This window comes from Macrotis lagotis, chromosome 3 (genome assembly GCF_037893015.1).
Source record: "Macrotis lagotis isolate mMagLag1 chromosome 3, bilby.v1.9.chrom.fasta, whole genome shotgun sequence".
Taxonomy (NCBI): Eukaryota; Metazoa; Chordata; class Mammalia; order Peramelemorphia; family Peramelidae; genus Macrotis; species Macrotis lagotis.
Window position 1 is genome coordinate 109,969,397 of NC_133660.1, and position 18,907 is coordinate 109,988,303.

At 32.3% G+C, this 18,907-nt stretch overlaps 1 protein-coding gene across 1 annotated transcript in view; it reads left to right on the forward strand.

Annotated features, from left to right (window-relative positions):
* PDGFC (platelet derived growth factor C) overlaps window positions 1-18,907 on the forward strand; it is a 230,939-nt gene that overhangs the window by 160,863 nt on the left and 51,169 nt on the right. Inside the window, exon 3 of the mRNA XM_074229063.1 lies at window positions 240-420. Coding sequence (XP_074085164.1) covers window positions 240-420 — 181 coding nt within the window. The remainder of the gene's footprint in view (window positions 1-239; window positions 421-18,907) is intronic.

Below are 18,907 nucleotides of genomic sequence, written 5' to 3' on the forward strand. Positions count from 1 at the left end.
TTGTAAGCAGCCCAGTTTGAAAAGTCAAGAGCAAAGACTCATAACACCCCCTCTCCTCCAATATAAACTCATCTTCAGTGTTTCCTTTTTTGGAATATGTAACTTTGTGTTTAACCTAGTAGAAGTTAGGATTAGCTCATAGTTTTAATAAGTGGGTTTTTAGCATCCAAAAATGTGAATTAATATTGTCCAAGTCTTGTAGCACACACCTGTGTCAAATTTTTTTTTCCTCTTTACAGGTATGACTTTGTAGAAATTGAGGAGCCAAGTGATGGGACAATTTTAGGGCGATGGTGTGGCTCCAGTGCTGTCCCAGGGAAACAGATCTCCAAAGGAAATCAAATCAGGATAAGATTTGTCTCTGATGAATACTTTCCTTCTGAACCTGGGTTCTGCATCCATTATACCCTTCTTGCACCAGTAAGTAATATAATTTTAAGGCTCATTTTTTGTGGGGAAGGGTAGAAGGTAAGGGTGACTTTGAGATGTCCCTTAAGCAATTAAAGTTAATTACTAGCTTGTATCTAATGTTTACATTAGGGAAGATAAAACAAAAATAAAAAACTTCCCCCATTTCACTGCATATATGATATTGTGATTTTTATGGATAATTTGAATTGAGATACCATGGATAGACTTAGACAAGTTGAAACTTCAATGAATAAATAAATTATTATTGGAGCAAAAATATTATTTTTGTTAGCATTGCAAAAGAATGGTGGCAGCTAGTTGGCATAGTGGATAGAGCACTGACCCTGGAGTCAGGAGGACCTGACTTCAAATCTGGCCTTAGACACTTAATAATCGCCTAGCTGTGTGACCTTGGGCAAGTCACTCTTAACTTCATTGCCTTAAATAAATTTAAAAAAAAGAAAAGAATGTAGGTGGAAATAGAAGGGAGAGAATTCTGATCCTAAAATAAAATAAAGTTGAATAAAAAAAATATTGAAAGTCAAGGAATTCTACCATCTCTCTGATAAAATATGACTCTTCAGAGTTATTAAGAAACAGGATAGGAAAATGAGATTTCTCCAGAGAGGAGAGTAATTGCACCTTTACTTTGTAAATTTTCTAACAATAAGTCACATTTCTATAGTTCTTTACAGTTTGTCAACCATTTTCTTCACTCTAATCCTTTGGCATGAATTTAGTGTAAGCATTATTATCTGACTCTCCAAGCGGTGGAATGATGACAGACTATGGCTGGTGCCAGGATTTTAGGCCAGGTCTTCTGGCTTCTAATTTACTTATGTCTGTCCGTCACACTACTATTGCCATTTCATGATCCTTGGGTATTGCTTTATAGTTATAGACAATAATTCTTTTGCTCATAGCAAAAATATAATTCTTTGCTCGTAGCAGCACCTTAAGATAGGCAGTGGAGGTAGTAGTTATCTTTTGACAAATGAGAAAATAAAACAGAAAAGTCATTTATTTGATCAAGTATGCAAAGCTGGTAATTGTCTCAAGTCTGAGTGTATTTGTATATGGATATTTCAGCACTTTCTCTCCTTTGCTTTAAATTGCTCCATGTTCTTTTGGTGCATTAGTTAAAACATACTTTGTCTTTAAAAATACTGAAGATAAGCAATGTCCCTTCACTCTATTTTAGAATATTAACTTTGATTTATATTAAAAACACCTTAGTAGAGCAAAGCCTGTAAGGAAGTAGTAAACTCTCTATCTATATAAATACATATATACATATTTAGATACAACACATGAATATATATATATATATATTGTCTCTATATATGTATATTTGTGTACATTGTTCATGCAATGTACACATGCAAAGGTAGATGTGTGTGAGCACATGCACTTCAACTAATTAGAAAAAATAGAAATTAAAACATATCTGTAATGATAAAATGATATATTTTTAATTGGTTGTGTGTGGGAACACACACATGTATATTAATATAATCAATTGGATGATATGTTTTTTCATGTGAAATGACATGTATATTCTAATTAATTTATTTGCTTTATTGTATTTATATTAAGTACTCTGTACCATAAACACAATTATTTTTCTTCTCTTTTCATTGAATAATAACAAAGGGAACTTGAAAATTTTATTTATTTAAGCTAGTAAACCGGGAGCAAATTTTTGTTGAAATTAATTCTTCCCATTTTCCACATTATTCTTATCATAGCATTATTCAAGTTCTCTTATGGCAAGATGTAATATTTTGAACTATCTAATGACTTTAAGTGATATTTGTATCTTTCTTCTAAAGGCATCATTTTGGAATTATTTTTCCCATGAGATAACTATTTTTTTATTTATTCCCTCTATTTCATTCTCATTGTCAGCCAAATAAACATGTGCTCTGTTCTACTTCACTCTGATTTGAAAAAACAATTCTACCAAATTAACTTAAATTAAAAGGAGTGTGAAGTAGAAGTGGTGGTAGTAGTAATAGAAGGACACTACTTTATCTTTGCTGACTTTCATTTGCACAATGTAGTCTAGGTATTGGCAGCCTCTTTGAAGTATTTTGTTTTTCTTTTTTTCAATTGTCTCCAGAGAAGCAGTGATTGGGACCCGGCTTCAGAAACAGGAAAACCAGGTTGAAGTACTGTATGAGAGACAATCTGTGTCTGTGTGACCCCAAGCAAATCACTTAAACTCTGTATGCTGTAGGACTGAGTAGTTTAACACTTAGATTGCTTGTAAATCCAAACCACATTAGAAAGTAGTTAGCAGGGGTAGCTAGGTGGTGCAGTGGATAGAGAACCAGCCCTGAAGTCAGGAGGACCTGAGTTCAAATTTGACCTCAGACATTTAATAATTACCTAGTTGTGTGGCCTTGGGCAAGTCACTTAACCCCATTGCCTTGGGGGAAAAAACTTTTAAAAAAAGTAGTTGGCAAATATTGAAAATAAATAAATAAAACCTAGGTAACAATGTATTTTAAAACTAACAATATGTGACCTGCAGTGATCATTCCATATGGGTTAGTGGAAGCTTGTTTCTATCTGAATTTGACAACCCTGGGAGTTCTCTAGGATTATATGCTGCAGAGAACATAAAAACTTGCATTAGTAGAGGGAGCTTCCTCACTTAAGAATTCACTAAATCAAGATTAGGGGGAAAATTGTAAAATTCAATAAAAAAATTAAAATTAAAAAAAGAATTCACCAAATCAATGCAATCACCAATTCACTCATTATTGCTTTCTCTGTTTTTTAAGTCTTTGGGAATTGTTTTAGGCAATGCAATCCCAATGAAGAATTGCACTCATGATAAATGAACATTTCTGAGTTGAAATTCTTAATCCAGCCTACTTACTGTCATCATGTTTGAAATTTATGTAAACTTACACATTGATCATGGAGTGCTTATTCTGTAATAAGTTTGGTTGTTGACCAAGAATTCAACCACAACAAAGAAATTCTACAAAATATTTCATGGGATTTTTTTAATTTCATAATGTAGGAAACTTCTAGTGCAGGAATTTCCTCGACCAGAGTAGAAATCTATTTGTCATTTATAGATTTAGGAAGGCATTGAAAGATTGTGTGACTCTACTGTAGGAACACAGTATGGAATAGAATTGGAATAGATGACCTCCTGGCTCTGATGCGTTGCCCTTTAGCCCTACATACCATGGTCGCTCTCGGATGTAATATTTTTTATGTGAACAGAGAAAAACTTCAAGCAGGTTCAAGGTATTTACAAAAGCATGGGTAATGAACTAATATTTCCTAAGATTTAAAAACTACCAAATACATGATGAGAAGCTCATCACCAGGTTGGCTGCAGGGGGATGAAATATTTTAGCCCCAATAATTTTAACTCAAATCAGAGATTGGTAAAGTGTCAAAGGGATCCATTATGCATGAAGAGAATCTCAAATTTACCTGTTTTTTTCCAAGGATCAGTGGCTTCATCAGCTATACTCTAAGTAACCCTTCAGATTTCATCCACTACTACATCTTAGAAGCCTATTTCATGAGTTGATAATGGGGGGGAAATGAACAACATGTTGACCAATCTTCTAATGATAAATCCCTCTGAGTTTATTGTTTGCTAATTCTTTGAAAGTTATTTTATCTTTTGATAGTTGTGGATTTTAGGCCTTTTTTCTCTTATAGAATCTTACAGAGTTTACCTTCCCTTTGTTTGAGCTCATGAAGCATTGAAGTAGGGTTTTAGATGGAGTCCTCAAATTCATAATTTATGTTATCATTGTGTAAACTAATAAATCTAATTGTTTACATTATTCAGAGTATTTATGGCATGGTTTTAGAAAAAATCATTTTAGCGTCTAAGGATAAATTCTGATATATTAGTATAGACTCTCATTATTATCTTCCTGGAATTCATAACTAAAATTTACATACCTCTATTTATTAAATAAGGTTAAATGAAAGTCATATATATTTGAGACAAGAAACAAAAATTTAGAAAAAACCTGTTGATAATTCTTTGACTATCTATAGACTTAAAATACTAAGTTGACATTAAAGACAAAGTTAAGACAGTAATGTAAAATAGAAAGATTCTTGGATCTTGCAATGAAGTGATCTCTATTCAAATTCAAATTTTCAGTTTGCTACCTCTGTGAACTTGGGGTGGTTCCTTAACTATTCTAGATCTCAGTTAATCTGTAAAATGAGAGATTGAAGTATGTGATGTCTGAGATCCCTTCTAGCACTTAATCTCAGAATCACATGGGATATTCTTATTCCTAGAAGTTAGAAGATTGGCTGATGCTAGCCAAAGATAAGCACAAGATTGATAACATCGATTTTTTTTCAACTGTAACATAGGTAGAGATCAAAATTTTCTATCTTGTAGCAAAACAAATGAGATTTAATTATAGATTTTAGCATAGTATGATATTGCAGAAATTAATTAAGTTAATTAAAGTGACTTTTTTAGTTACTGCCATGAATAAAATTTGATCATAGGAGATTTAATTTTCAAAACTGGAAACTGGTCTGTCCACAGAACATCTACATACTATTTTGACTTAATTTTTATCACAGATTAAATTCATAAAATATGTAAGGTTTATCTGATGGAAGAGTGATTGGGGCATAAGTAGCTTTCTCATTTAGATTATTTTTAGGCACCAGGTTAATATTTTCTTAAGAAAAATAATCTAATATATGAAAGCAGAGGTGTTTTCATTGTTTTCATTCTAGTCCTAAAATCTATTTTTTCCTGTCTGGAATAATTTATTGAAAAATAGCTGCCTATTTCACATACAACCCATATAAACTGCAGGAAAATTGTCCAATGTAATAAAAGTAATAATACTGCCAAAGTTAATTTATAGTTTTCATGTTATGGTTTACAAATTATCAAAGAAATATTTATAGAATTAGAGACAAATTTTCATTGGACAATAAAAGACCTGGGGCGGCTAGGTGGTGCAGTGGATAGAGCACTGGCCCTGGGGTCAGGAGTACCTGAATTCAAATGGGGCCTCAGACACTTAATAATTACCTAGCTGTGTGGCCTTGGGCAAGCCACTTAACCCCATTGCCTTGCAAAAGAAAAATAATAAAGAAAAGACCTATTAATATAAAGGAAAATGATAAAAAGAATTAGGATGAAATGGCAATAATACTTATATATTGCTATTTATATTCTAAAGCAGCAGGTTTTTTTTAGATTTTTTTTTCAACGCAAATGGGGTTAATTGGCTTACCCAAGGCCACAGAGCTAGGTAATTATTAAGTGTCTGAGGCCCAATCTGAACTCAGGTACTCCTGACCCCAGGGCCAGTGCTCTATCCACTGCGCCACCTAGCTGTCCCTAAAGCAGCAGTTTTTAAAATCATTTGGTGATGGTTAAAAATTAGAAAGGTAGCTCAATGGCATAGACTAGGCAAAAGAGAGCCAACAACAATGACAGTTACCTAGTATCTGATAAACCAGAAAACAAAAATTACTTAGGAAAGAAAAGTGAATTTTGCAAAATGGTAAAGAATAAACATGGTTCAAAAGAAGCTATGAGAAGATACCCATATCCCATCCTGCCCCTTTGAATAGGTAGGATATTCATAAACATTATGCACATTTTCATTCTTTTGAGAGCATAGTTACCAGCTATTCTGATTTTTTCTTTTTTTTTAATTCATTTTGTCTATAAAAGTAAAATTTGTTCTTCAGAATGTCTCTTTAGGAAAGAAATGCTGATGGAAATTATTTGTCTTGATGGCAATGACATTAATTATATAAAAAGTGAAAGAAAAACAAAAATTTTATTAATGCCTTTTCATTTCATATCATAATCATACTGAATATATATCCTTCTGACATTTTTTGTCATTTTGAAAAGTATGCTTGTAAAAGTATCTCTCTCTCTCTACATATATATATATATATATATATATATACAGAATCTGAAAGAAATTAAATTGAATTGAAGAAATAAAGGAATCATAGATGGTCAAGATCTATCAAGACAATTTCCAAAGCATTACTGTTAGTTACTTTTTGTTTTTCATTCCTCAGAGCATAAATATATTTTTATTTATTTGTTACTTATATATTGAATCTATAAGTATGTAGTAGTTAAGTGATGATTTCCATATTGGCAGTTTTTGATGACTCCCTGAAATAATGGCAAGAAATTCCACATGGCAATTATATTATATGTAATACAATTGTTGTAATTGTATGTATGATGAGGAGACAAAGGAAATCTAGAAACTGTAGTAGCCAGGGGATACTTGAATGATACACCATGAAGTTGCTAGGTGGTATAGTAAAGGAGATATGGAGACTTGTAGTCAGAAAGACCTAAATTTGTAGGAAACCTGGGTGGTACAGTGGATAGAACACTGGCCCTGGAGTCAAGAGAACCTGAATTCAAATTAGGCCTCAGATACTTGATACTTGCTAGCTGTATGACATCAGGCAAGTCACTTTATCCCATTTTCCTAAAAAAAGAAAAAGATCAAAAAAACAAAAAAAAAAAACCTGAGTTCAAATCCTGCCTCAAATACTTATTAGTTTTATAACCCTTAGTAAGTTACTTAATATTTGTCCATTTTTTTTAATCAACTGTAAAAGGGGAATCTACTTTCCAGGTTGCTGTAAGAATCAAATATTTATAAAAAGTACTTAAGACAGAACTTGGTGTTTAATAATAGGTCTTTAATAAATTCTTAATTAGTTCCCCATATAGAGAGACATACCAATGCCAGTTTTTAATAAAAATTATTTTCAAGTGGTATGAAAGAGGATGAAAAAAATGCTGTACAAATGTTATTATAAACTGAGGGCAAACAGTAGAAAAATAATCAAGTCTAAAGAAAAGTTGGTGTGTGACATAAGTGAACCAAATTGTCCCAAGAGCAGCCATGGATGAAGCTGGTATGAAAACAATAAATAGATTTTAAAATGGAATAAATTTGTCACTGTTTCTATAAATACACTCCTTTTATCATCAAGGACAGGGGAATCACCCTATTTGGACCCTAAAATGCCTCTCCCTAATGTGTTGCTATAGGAAAAAGATGAAAAGAGATTTGAGACAAAGTCAACAAGAAGGGCTAGAGTCGATGAAAACTGAGGACAGCTGTGTCTGTGGTACAATCTTGAAAACATTGAGAGATTGCTCTTTAGGCCATTTCTGGAAAAGGAAGATATTTAAAGAATGGGGAAAAAAATAAACAATACTATTAGCCCCAAAGGCAATGGAGAGAATATAACTACTGATCCTATGCCTATTCTTTCATAATGAAAAAAATCTTTGTGAAAATTATCTGTAAACATATTATGTATATTGTTTGTCCTTCATTCTTGAAGAAGACAATGACATCAGGGTGGTCATGCCATTATAAGCACATGAATTGGATTTGAGTGAGGGGGTGCTGTGCTAAGTCATTTTCTTTTCCGGAGTTATCTGGTTCCAATGGCCAGATATGAATTGGAATGACTGGAGATGACCCTATATGCAAGGTAATCAGGAAGAAGTGACTTTTCCTAAAGTCACACAGCTGCCCAGCTAGGTGGCACAGTGGATAGATTACTGACCTTGGAGTCAGAAGGACCCAAGTTCAAAGTCAGCCTCAGATACTTAATATCATATATATCTTTGATGCAAATACTAAAAAGGATAAGACAAATAACTTAGCAAGTAATTATTTACACAAATTCCTATTTCATTATCATATAATATAATGGTATTATTGTATGATAATATAATGACTGACTCATCAAATAGATTCTACTGTGTTTCTTCGTTTTTATAAAAATGCATTTGTTGACTTACAGCAAAGAAAAAAATAATTCTCCCTTCCCCAAAAGAAGGATCACTCATGCATGATTAGCACAAAACTGTCTAGTAATTAATAAAAGTTAACTTAATATTAATTCAAATTTTATAGTCTTGAGTTTAAATTACTCTAATTTTTTTTTGTCAACTGTACATATTATATGACTACATCTTAAGAGGGCACATGTTTCACCACAGAGATAAATGTGTTCCACTGTATTTGATTAAAGACTTGCCTTTGATGGTTTTTAGATGAGTGGCTTCTGGAAAGTGTTTTAACCCCTTTGGTTCTTAGTTTCCTTATCTGTAAAATGAGGAGATTGAACTAGGTGATCTCAGGGCCCCCTTCCTTGTTTTTCTTCCCTTCTATCTCTAGAACCAGGTACTCACTTAATTAAGGATGTCAGTTTGGCATAAAACAGGGGGATGAATATTCTCCATGGCAGAGAGGATGGCCTTCACTGGACACAAGTACAAGAGAAGTCACCAGTATATAATGAAGCTATCCAGATATTCTTCTTTGTGACTGGAATCATGGTGTTTGCATCAAACCCACAATAACTATAGAGTCTTTGCATGGGAATCCTAAATAATTCAAAAGAAATCAACCTAAAAATTACAGAGAGAAAAACTAAATGCATTAAAAAAATGCTTTTTGTCCAGACTAAGACACTCAATTGGAAGATCGGGTTATTGATTTGCTACATTAATGCATATATCTAGGGTATGCACTGCAAAAAGACAGGTTGTAGGGTCAGAGTTGAATGGGCAGAAGAGAGAAGATCAGATAATGTATGTGGAATTTTGTAATTCTCTCTGTTAAAGTCGAGTAATTCTCCAGCCTGTGTGGTACAATGAGAATACCACTGGCTCTAGAGTCAGAGATATTGTTGTTGCTGTTCAATCATGTTCAATTTTGGGGGACAGTTTGGTATTTTCATAGCAAAAAATATTGGAGTGTTTTGCCATTTCCTTCTCCATTTCATTTTACAGATAAGGAAACTGAGGCAAATAGAATTAAGTGATTTGCCTAAGGTCTGAAGAGTCTGAAGATTTAAATTCAGACAGATACAATTTCTTGCTTTCAGGTCTAGTACTCTATCCACTCTACCACCAGAATCATAAAAGCTGGCTTCAAATTGTGTTCAAATTCAAATTCTGTTGCCTACTCATTATGTAGCCGTGGGAAAGTCATTTAACCTCCATGGAATTCAGCTTTTTCATCTGTAAAATGAAGTGGTTAGGAAAGATGACCTTTGAGATCTTTTCTAGTTTTAAATCTGTGATTCCTCTTAGAACAGATGTTTTCTTAGTCATTGTCAATGTCTAAAAATCTTGGAATATTACAGTTTCTTAAGAATCAGAGATATATTTTTAGGAGTTCATGAATGTGATAGCATATGCATTTCTTCAAAATAGAACCTCTTCTATTTTTCTTTGCCCAGGGGCGGCTAAGTGGCATAGTGGATAAAGCACCGGCCCTGGAGTCAGGAGTGCCTGGGTTCAAATCCGGTATCAGACACTTAATAATTACCTAGCTATGTGGCCTTGGGCAAGCCACTTAACCCCGTTTGCCTTACAAAAAAGAAAACAACCTATTTTTCTTTGCCCAATGACTTGTAACTAATATATTATCATTGAATTTAATTTTATGCCAGGTAAAAATAGTCTGTAGCATGGGAAATTTAAGCTCTTGGTAGGTCTTTGATCAACACAAGTAAAAGCCTGGATAAACCCTCTATTGTAACTGTATTTGTAACTGTAAGGTAGCCCTGATAGCCTGACTTTCCCTAAAATAAGAAGGGTAATTAAATTGCTCAGAGGCGTTCTTTCTTGGAATGGATGATGTATTTGTGGGTTTTATTTTAATGTCATCTCTTAAAAATGTATTTAGATCATATTTAAACCTAATTTAAAATGGATTTCTTTGATTTCCAAATGGTCTTAGGATATTGCTAATCACTGCTGACAGTTTGACTTTTTCTATACTGTAACTAGTTCTTTTTCTTAATTTATCTGTAACCTAAAAACCTTCACATTTATTCTAATAATGGTACAAATTCTAATTAATTATAATTAATGGTCCAAACCTTTGCATATCCTCAAGTGTTTTGAATATTAAAGCAAAAATGTATCTCCATGATTATCTAGTCCAAGTCTTTCATTTTGTGGGAAAATACTCAGCTTATATGAATTCTACAAAGTCCCATCACTGAGTGATTCAGCAAAAATTAAAACTCCAGTAACCTGAATTTGCAGACTAGAAAGTTTTTGTTTGGTTTTTCTGTACTACATTTTCACAGAAGTACATAGTATATTCCTTGGTCTTTCACAAAGTTAGAAATTGAGGAGTGAGCAAAAAACCCAAAGGACTACACCTTTGTGTCATCAGGAACCTTCGAAAATGGGCATGTATCTTTTTGACACATTTTACCATCACATATAACTTTTTGCTGGTCTCGATTCTGTAAGTTAAGTCCACATCAGATATAGAAGAGCACAGTTGTCTAAGGCAGGAAGCTTATGTATTTGAAGACTACTGTGAGCTTTAAAATGATAACTCCTCTCTCTTTCATGAAAGAAATGGGCTCATCAATTTTTTTTTCAGTGAGGGATGATAGAGGTGTGGTCTTTGGATGGTCTCATGACTGAATTTATTCTTTGTTGTGTGTCTTTTTTGTAGTTCAGGTTCTGTATATTTATTTGTGTCCTCTGTGGGGATTGACAGGACAAGCTTATTGGCTTAGAAATAGTGATTTCATCAATTTAAATCTATCAGGATTAAACAAGTTCTTGGTTTTCATAGCCATAAATGCTAAATTCATTTTATAATAACAGTAATAATAATAACAATAACAATAATAAAAGATGCCTTGAGTTTGTATTTTGTTTACTTTGCAGTTTAATTGTACTTTAGTGTTATTTGTTATTGTTACTGTTAAAAATGTTCTCATCCAGTTGACTGTAAAAGTCAAACTCATTTTTTGTACATGGCTTAAAAGAGATTTGTCTTCAAAGCATCTCCCTTGTAAAATGAATTAAAACAAAGAGTAAATTATCTCGAGTAAATTTGTAGCATTTAGTTACTTAAAACTTCTCCCCATGAGAAAAATGTACATAAATGTCCTCTGTTATCTTGAACTGCCTTGCTGTGATTTCACAAAGAGGAGAATGCTAGGACTTTGTTTCTGCTTCCTTAAATGCACTAAGTCACATGCAAAGGAGCATGATAAAGTCATCAATTAATTAGACTTCCAATTCTGTTTCTTATGGAAACCTACTAGTCAATGTACAGTACAAAAGGAAATATGTCTTGTCCATATGATGACTACTCTTCTCTTGCATTTTCTCACTCATCAGCTCCCATTGGCAGAGCAGTTAGATGGTGCAGTGGATAGATCACTGCCTTTGAAGTCAGGAAGACCAATTTGAATCCAGCTTCAGACACTTGACTCTTACTGTGTGAACTTGGGCAAGTCAATTAATCCTGATTGCCTCTCATTCAGGACATCTCCAGTCATCTCGCTTCATATCAGGCCACTGGACACAGATGACTTTGGAGGAGAAAGTGAGGCTGGTGACTTAGCACAGCACCTCCTCAATCATATCCAATTCACATGCTTGTCAGGGCATCACCTCCCTGATGTCACGGTTTTATCTGAAAATGAAGGACAAACATTTACCTCCCATTGCTTTAATTATTATTGCTTTGTAGATATCCATCCCTAACCTTTTTCCTTACATTTGTTACACATCTCAAATTGTTTATTGGACATTTCCAAATGGATATTATATAAAATTCTCAGACTCAATGTATAAAAATAGAAGGTATGATCATCCCCTCTGAGCTCAATCTAGTTTAAGCTTTCTTATTTTTGTCAAGATCATAATCATACCTCTGCTCACCCTTTATCTGTCATGCTCTTCAGGCATGGGCCGTCTTACTGCAACTGTTACTCTCCTTCATTCTTGCTTGGAAGTTGAGAACGGGAAAGATGAGATGACTCCTTACCTTGGCAAATGGAGATTAGCAGAAGTCATTGGGATGGTAGTGGCCAATTTCAAAGAATATTTTAAGACAGTCAATTTAAGATGACACCAACTTCTGAAATCATAATCCCTTAGAAACTTTCTGAGTTTATTTTCCTTTTAAATTACTTATCTAGAAAAAGGAGTTACAAATTCATCTGTATTGCCCAAATGCATTGGCATGGATCCTTTCAGAAATTTTAAGGTATCTAATAATATAGGGATTCAGCAAAGATTTTTGTTGTGTCTAAATCTTTGCATGTAATGTCCTAAATGCCAAAGAGAATCAAGGAAGAATTTTTACCAGGAGTTTGATTTCTTATCTAAAGATGACATCTGTTTCCTTATCTTTGTTGGGGAAAACCCTTGAAATTTTGTGGGGACCAGGCTTTCTTTATGAGATGACACTTTCCCCTTTTCTTCTTTGTTTTGGGTTGAAGAAGGCTTTATATAAACATCAAGAGAGGAAATAATGCATTAGCATTTTGTAAAATGAAGTTTAAATTCTATTGCCATATATAGAATTCAGGGTTAAGTGCAGTTCTCCAGCCCAACAACAATGAAATCTTGTATCCTTATGGGATAATGCTGACTTATGGTTGTGCTTATGAATAATGCCACATAGACTTTTTATTGGCAAAGTACAGTTCTCAACCAACCCATATGCTTAGCCCCATCTCACCAGATATCCAGCTTTAGATTTACTGGACTTTGCCAAAAACACTTCAGTCAGCTTTCTAGGTAGGGCCAGCTAACATTTAACCATGTGGAAAGTGGAAGGACAGGATTTCTCTCTTTATGATACACTTATAAGAATGAGAATGGAATAGAATAGAAAAGTTAGATATTGAAAGGAATATTCCTTACTCAGTGATACATGGCACCTATGCAAAAATTAACCATGTATTAAGGCATTAAAAACCTTACAAAATGAAGAAAAGGAGAATATTAAATGCATCCTGTTCAGATCATGATGCAGTAAAAATTAGGTATGATAAACAGATGGAAAGATAGGCTAAAATTAATTGGAAACTAAATAATGTAATCCTAAAAATTGAGTGAGTCAACGAGCAAATCATAGAAACAACCAATAATTTCATCTAAGAGAATGACAATAATGAGACAACATATCAAAACTTATGGGATATAATCAAAGTAGTATAAAGGAGAAATTGTATATCTATAAATATTTGTATGAATAAAACAGAGAAAGAACAGATCAGTGAACTGGATGTGCAATTAAAAAGGTTAAAATAGAACAAATTAAAAATCCTCAACTAAGCACTAAATTAGAAATTTAAAACTTAAAGGAAGAATAAATGAAAATGAAAGTAAGAAAGCTATTATACTAGTAAATTAAAGTAAGAGCTGCTTTTTTGGGGGGGGCAGAGCAATAAAATAGAAAAGCCAATGAATAATTTGATTTAAAAAATGAAAGAAAAAAACAAATTACCAGTATCAAAAATGTAAAGGATGAATTCACCACCAATGAAGAAGAAATTAAATCAATAATTTTTAGCTATTTTACCCAACTGTATGTTAATCTAAATGAAATGTATGAATAATTACAAAAGAATAAATTGTACAGATTAACAGAAGAGAAAATAAAACACATAATTCTATTTCAGAAAAAGAAATTGAAGCAAACAAAAATTTTAAGCAAAGATCTCCAGGTCCAGATGAATTTACAAGTGAATTCTATAAAAACCTTCAAAAAAGAAACCCAATTAATTTCAATACTAAATAAACTATTTGGAAAAAGAGACAGAGAAGGAATCCTACCAAATTCCTCTTATGACACAAATATGTTACTTATACCTAAACCTGGAAGAGCCAAATGAAGAAAATTATAGACCAGTTTCCCTTATGAATACTAATCTAAATATTAAATAAGATATTAGCAAAGAGATTATGGTAATTTATAATCAAGATAAATACACTGTGAGCAGGTGGGATTTTTACCAGAAATAAAAGGTTGGTTAAATATTAGGAAACTTATCCACAGAAATGACCATATCAATAACAAAATCAACAGAAATCATGTGATTATCTCAAAATATTCAAAGAAATCTTTTTATAAAATACAGCACCCATTCATATTAAAAACTAAAGAGAGGGGCGGCTAGGTGGCACAGTGGATAGAGCACAGGCCCTAGAGTCAGGAGTACCTGAGTTCAAATGGGACCTCAGACACTTAATAATTACCTAGCTGCATGGCCTTGGGCAAGCCACTTAACCCCATTGCCTTGCAAAAAACTAAAAAAAAAAAAAAAAAAAAAAAAACTAGAGAGAAAGGAATAGAACTTTACTTCAAATGTAAAGTAGTACTATCTAGAACCATTAACAAATATCTGTAATGCAGATAAGCTAGATACCTTCCCATTACAACTAGGGGTCAAACAAGGATGGCCATAGTCACCACTATTATTCAATATTGTACTAGGAATTTTAACTTTAACAATTAGAAGTAAAAGAAACTGAAGGGATTAGAATAAGCAATGACAAGACAAAACTACCACTCTTTACAAATGACATGATGGTATAGAGAATACTAAACTAAAAACATTTATTGAAATAATTAACAACTTTAGCAAAGTCACAGGATACAAAGTAAATCCATATAAATTTTTAGTGTTTCTTTATTTGACCAACAAAGTCTAGTAGGAAGAGTTAAAAGGAGTAATTCAATTTAAAATAATTGTAGACAAATGCATGGTAGTCTGCCTCAATAAACCTAGGAACACAATCAGAGCTAAAACATTAGACAAATGCTCAAGGGGAGGAAGAGCTAATATAATTAATATAATAAAAATGGCAATTCTGACTAAATTAATTTATTTATTCAGTACCATACCAATGAAACTATTAAGAAATTAATTTATAGAACTAAAAAAAGAAAAGCAAAATTTATCTAGAAGAACAAAAGTCAAGTAAAGCAAGGGCATTAATGGAAAAAATGCAAAAGAAGGCGACTTAGACATACCAAATCTAAATCTATATTATAAAGCAGCAATCTTCAAAACTGTCTGGTACTGGCTAAGAAATAAAATACTGGATCAGTGGAATAGGTTGGGTAGACACGACACTCTTAATAAATTATTATAGCGTTCTACTGTATGATACACCCAAAGCCACCAACTTCTGAGTTAGGAACTCACTATTCAACAAAAACTACTGGGAAAATAGGCAAATAATATGACAGAAAATGGGCATAAACCATCATCTCACACTATATATCAAGATTAATTCAAAATAGTCACATGATTTAGACATAAGCGGTGGCACCATAAGCAACTTAGGAGAATGAGGAGTAGTTAGTTTACCTGTGGATTCTATAGAGAACAGAAGAATTCATGATCAAGCAAGATATTGAATACATTATAAAATGCAAAATGGATAGGTTTGATTATATTAAATTTTTTAAAAAAAGGGTTTGCACAAACAAAACCAAAGCAACCAAGATTAGAAGGAAAGCAGAAACCTGAGGAAAAAATACAGCTTGTATTTCTGATAAAGGTCTTATCTCTCTAATATGGAGAAAAATTGAGTCAAATTATATATAATAAAACAAGTTATTGATAAATGGTCAAAGGTTATGAACAAGCAGTTTTCTGAAGAAATTAAAGCTATCTTTAGTCATATTTTTTAAAAATGCTTTAAATCACTATTGATTAAAGAAATATAAATTTAAACAACTTTGAGGTACCACATCATACCTATTAGATTGACTGATATGACAAAAGGAAAATGATAAATGTTGGAAAAGATATGAGAAAATTGAGATACGAATGTACTATTGGTGGAGCTGTAAACTGAACAAATCATTGTAGAAAGCAATTTGGAACTATGCTCAAAGGAAAACCAATATCACTACTAGGTGTGCATCCCAGAGAGATCATACAAAAGGGGGAAAAAACCCTATAGGTACAAAAATATTTATAGCAGCTCTTTGTAACTCTGCAAAGAATTAGAAATTGAGGAAATGCCCATCAAAGGAGGAATGGCTAAACAAGTTGTAATATAGATAGATAGATAGATAGATAGATAGATAGATAGATAGATAGATAGATAGATAATGTGTGTGTCTATATAAATATACGTGTGTATACATATATACATATATACATATATAAATATGTGTGTATCTATGTATATATACATACATAAATATATAAGTGATGGAATTCTATTATGTTATAAGAAATGATGAACAGGCAGATTGTATAAAAATATGGAAAGACTTGCATTTGTTGATGCTCACTCAAATGAGCCAAGAGAACATTGTACCTAATAGCAACACCGTACAATGATCACTTACTTAGCTTTCAGCGATACAATGATAAAAGATAATTTCAAGACATTTGTGAAAGAAAATGCTAACCTCATCCAGAGAAAGAAATATTAAATCTGAATACAGATAGGAGCATGTAATTTTCACTTTGGGGATTTTTTTTATTTTTTCCTTTTTCTTCTTTGTTAACATGACTTGTGTGAAACTAGGATTCCATGATTGCACAGGTATAACCTCTAGTGGATTGCTTTCCATTTGGAAAAGCATGTACAAAGGGAGGAAGAAAATTTTGAAATTCAAAAACTTATAAAAATCAATATTAAAAAACTATCTTTACATATAATTGGAAAAGATAAAATGCTATTCATAAAAAAATAAAATCCAAAAGAAGCACTGATATTTGTCCTTCATTTTTTTTTTTTTTTTAGTTTTTGCAAGACAATGAGGTTAAGTGGTTTGCCCAAGGCCACACAGCTAGGTAATTATTAAGTGTCTGAGGTCGGATTTGAACTCAGGTACACCTGACTCCAAGGCCGATGCTCTATCCACTGTGCCACCTAGTCACCGCTGTCCTTTATTTTCAAAGAAGACCATGACATCAGGGAAATGATGCCAATGACCAGCACATAAAGTGGATTTGAGTGAGGGGGATGCTGTGCTAAGTCACCAGCCTCACTGTTAGGTATCATTATCATAACTTTTATTAGCATTAATATTAAGTTCAAGGCACTGTGCTAGATGTAGGAAATAATAACATAAAGAATTAAATAGTCCATCCCACAGGAAACAAAGTCAATGCTAGAAAAGTATTTCAAAATTCCAAAAGAAGAATAAAATAAATATTATGATCCATATATATGCATACACACACACACACACACACACACACACACACACACACACACACACACACACATATATATATATATATATATATATATATATATATATATATATATATAAAACCTTCTTATTTTAAGGATCTGTTATTTCATTAATGTTTGAATTCCTTTCAGCTATTTTGGTCACAGCCTTCCTGTGCCTCAAAAGACTTCCTGAGTTGCTATACCAAATGTGCTCATTTTCATAATTCCTTTAGACTTTGAGAAAGCATCGAAATAAAATCTTTCACCTACATTTCATTATTTTATGGATTGCTTTTTATTCTTCAACCTTCTCTAAACTTGCATAACACAGTTAATTTTGTTTTTTCTATGAAAATCACAAATTTAACAACATAACATTTTAATTTTGTTTGGGATGTTAAAATGTAAACTTCTCTAGTTATGCAACTTATTTAGTAATTCTAAATAACAAAAACTGATATTAAATCCTTTCTGTCCTAATGTTATGATTTTTTTTTGAGGAGTTAATGCCTTTGATATTTTTCCCCCTTCATATCATGAGAAGAAAGTCTGGTAGATTAACAGAGAGAGCTTGTTTGGGGAGACATGCAGCAAACCTGAAATAAAGCAGTCCAAGCTTGTTTCTATTTGGAGCCCACACACAGTGAGGACACAGGATATATTCAGATCTCTTAGAAAGGATATAATATTTCTGTTTTATTCTGGAAAAAATCTATAATAGATTATAGATGCTTTACTGTAGCCAAAATAACATTTTGGATGTTTCTATCTAACATGCATTTTAAAGTTATGGAAAGAAGCATGATTGATCTTGTGTTCAATACAATTGGAAGATAATATTAGATGGTTTTTATTATTTTTTTCCTACCATTCTGAACAGAAATATCAAGTGGATACTTTTAAAGAGAAAAAAGTCACAGAATTGAAGATTCTTAGTTAATTCTAACCTTTTTTCCCTTCCAATTTACCAGTTTTAAGCAACCTAAATTTGACATTTTAAATAATTTTTTGTTTCCATATTTAATATTTGTCTAATTAGATTGGTTCATATTGATTATTTTTAGAATATGGTAATAATTGAAAATTATTTTATTAGTGTATTATCCAATTATTTTACAAGTAACCTTTTTAAAAATTACTGACATAGTTAAAAAAGAATTTTAATTGTTTTGCTTTTGTCTTTTAGAATAAGTCGATGACTTGAAAATTTTTCTCTTAGCCATGTTAATGAATGTATTAGCTAATATTAGTTTTAAAAGGTAGAGTTATAAATCTGGTTCAAATATGGAATAAAAGGCATATCTAAGATTACTATCTCTATTTCATCAGGGATATAGAATAAGGTAGTAATATGAAGAGAAATGTTCTTATACCTTAATTAAAAATAGCATTTCCTTTTAAGGATTTTCTAGTTTTGCTCTTTTAAGATATTGGTTGATTTTTGTGATAGTTTGTTTTTCACTTTCAAGGTCAAAA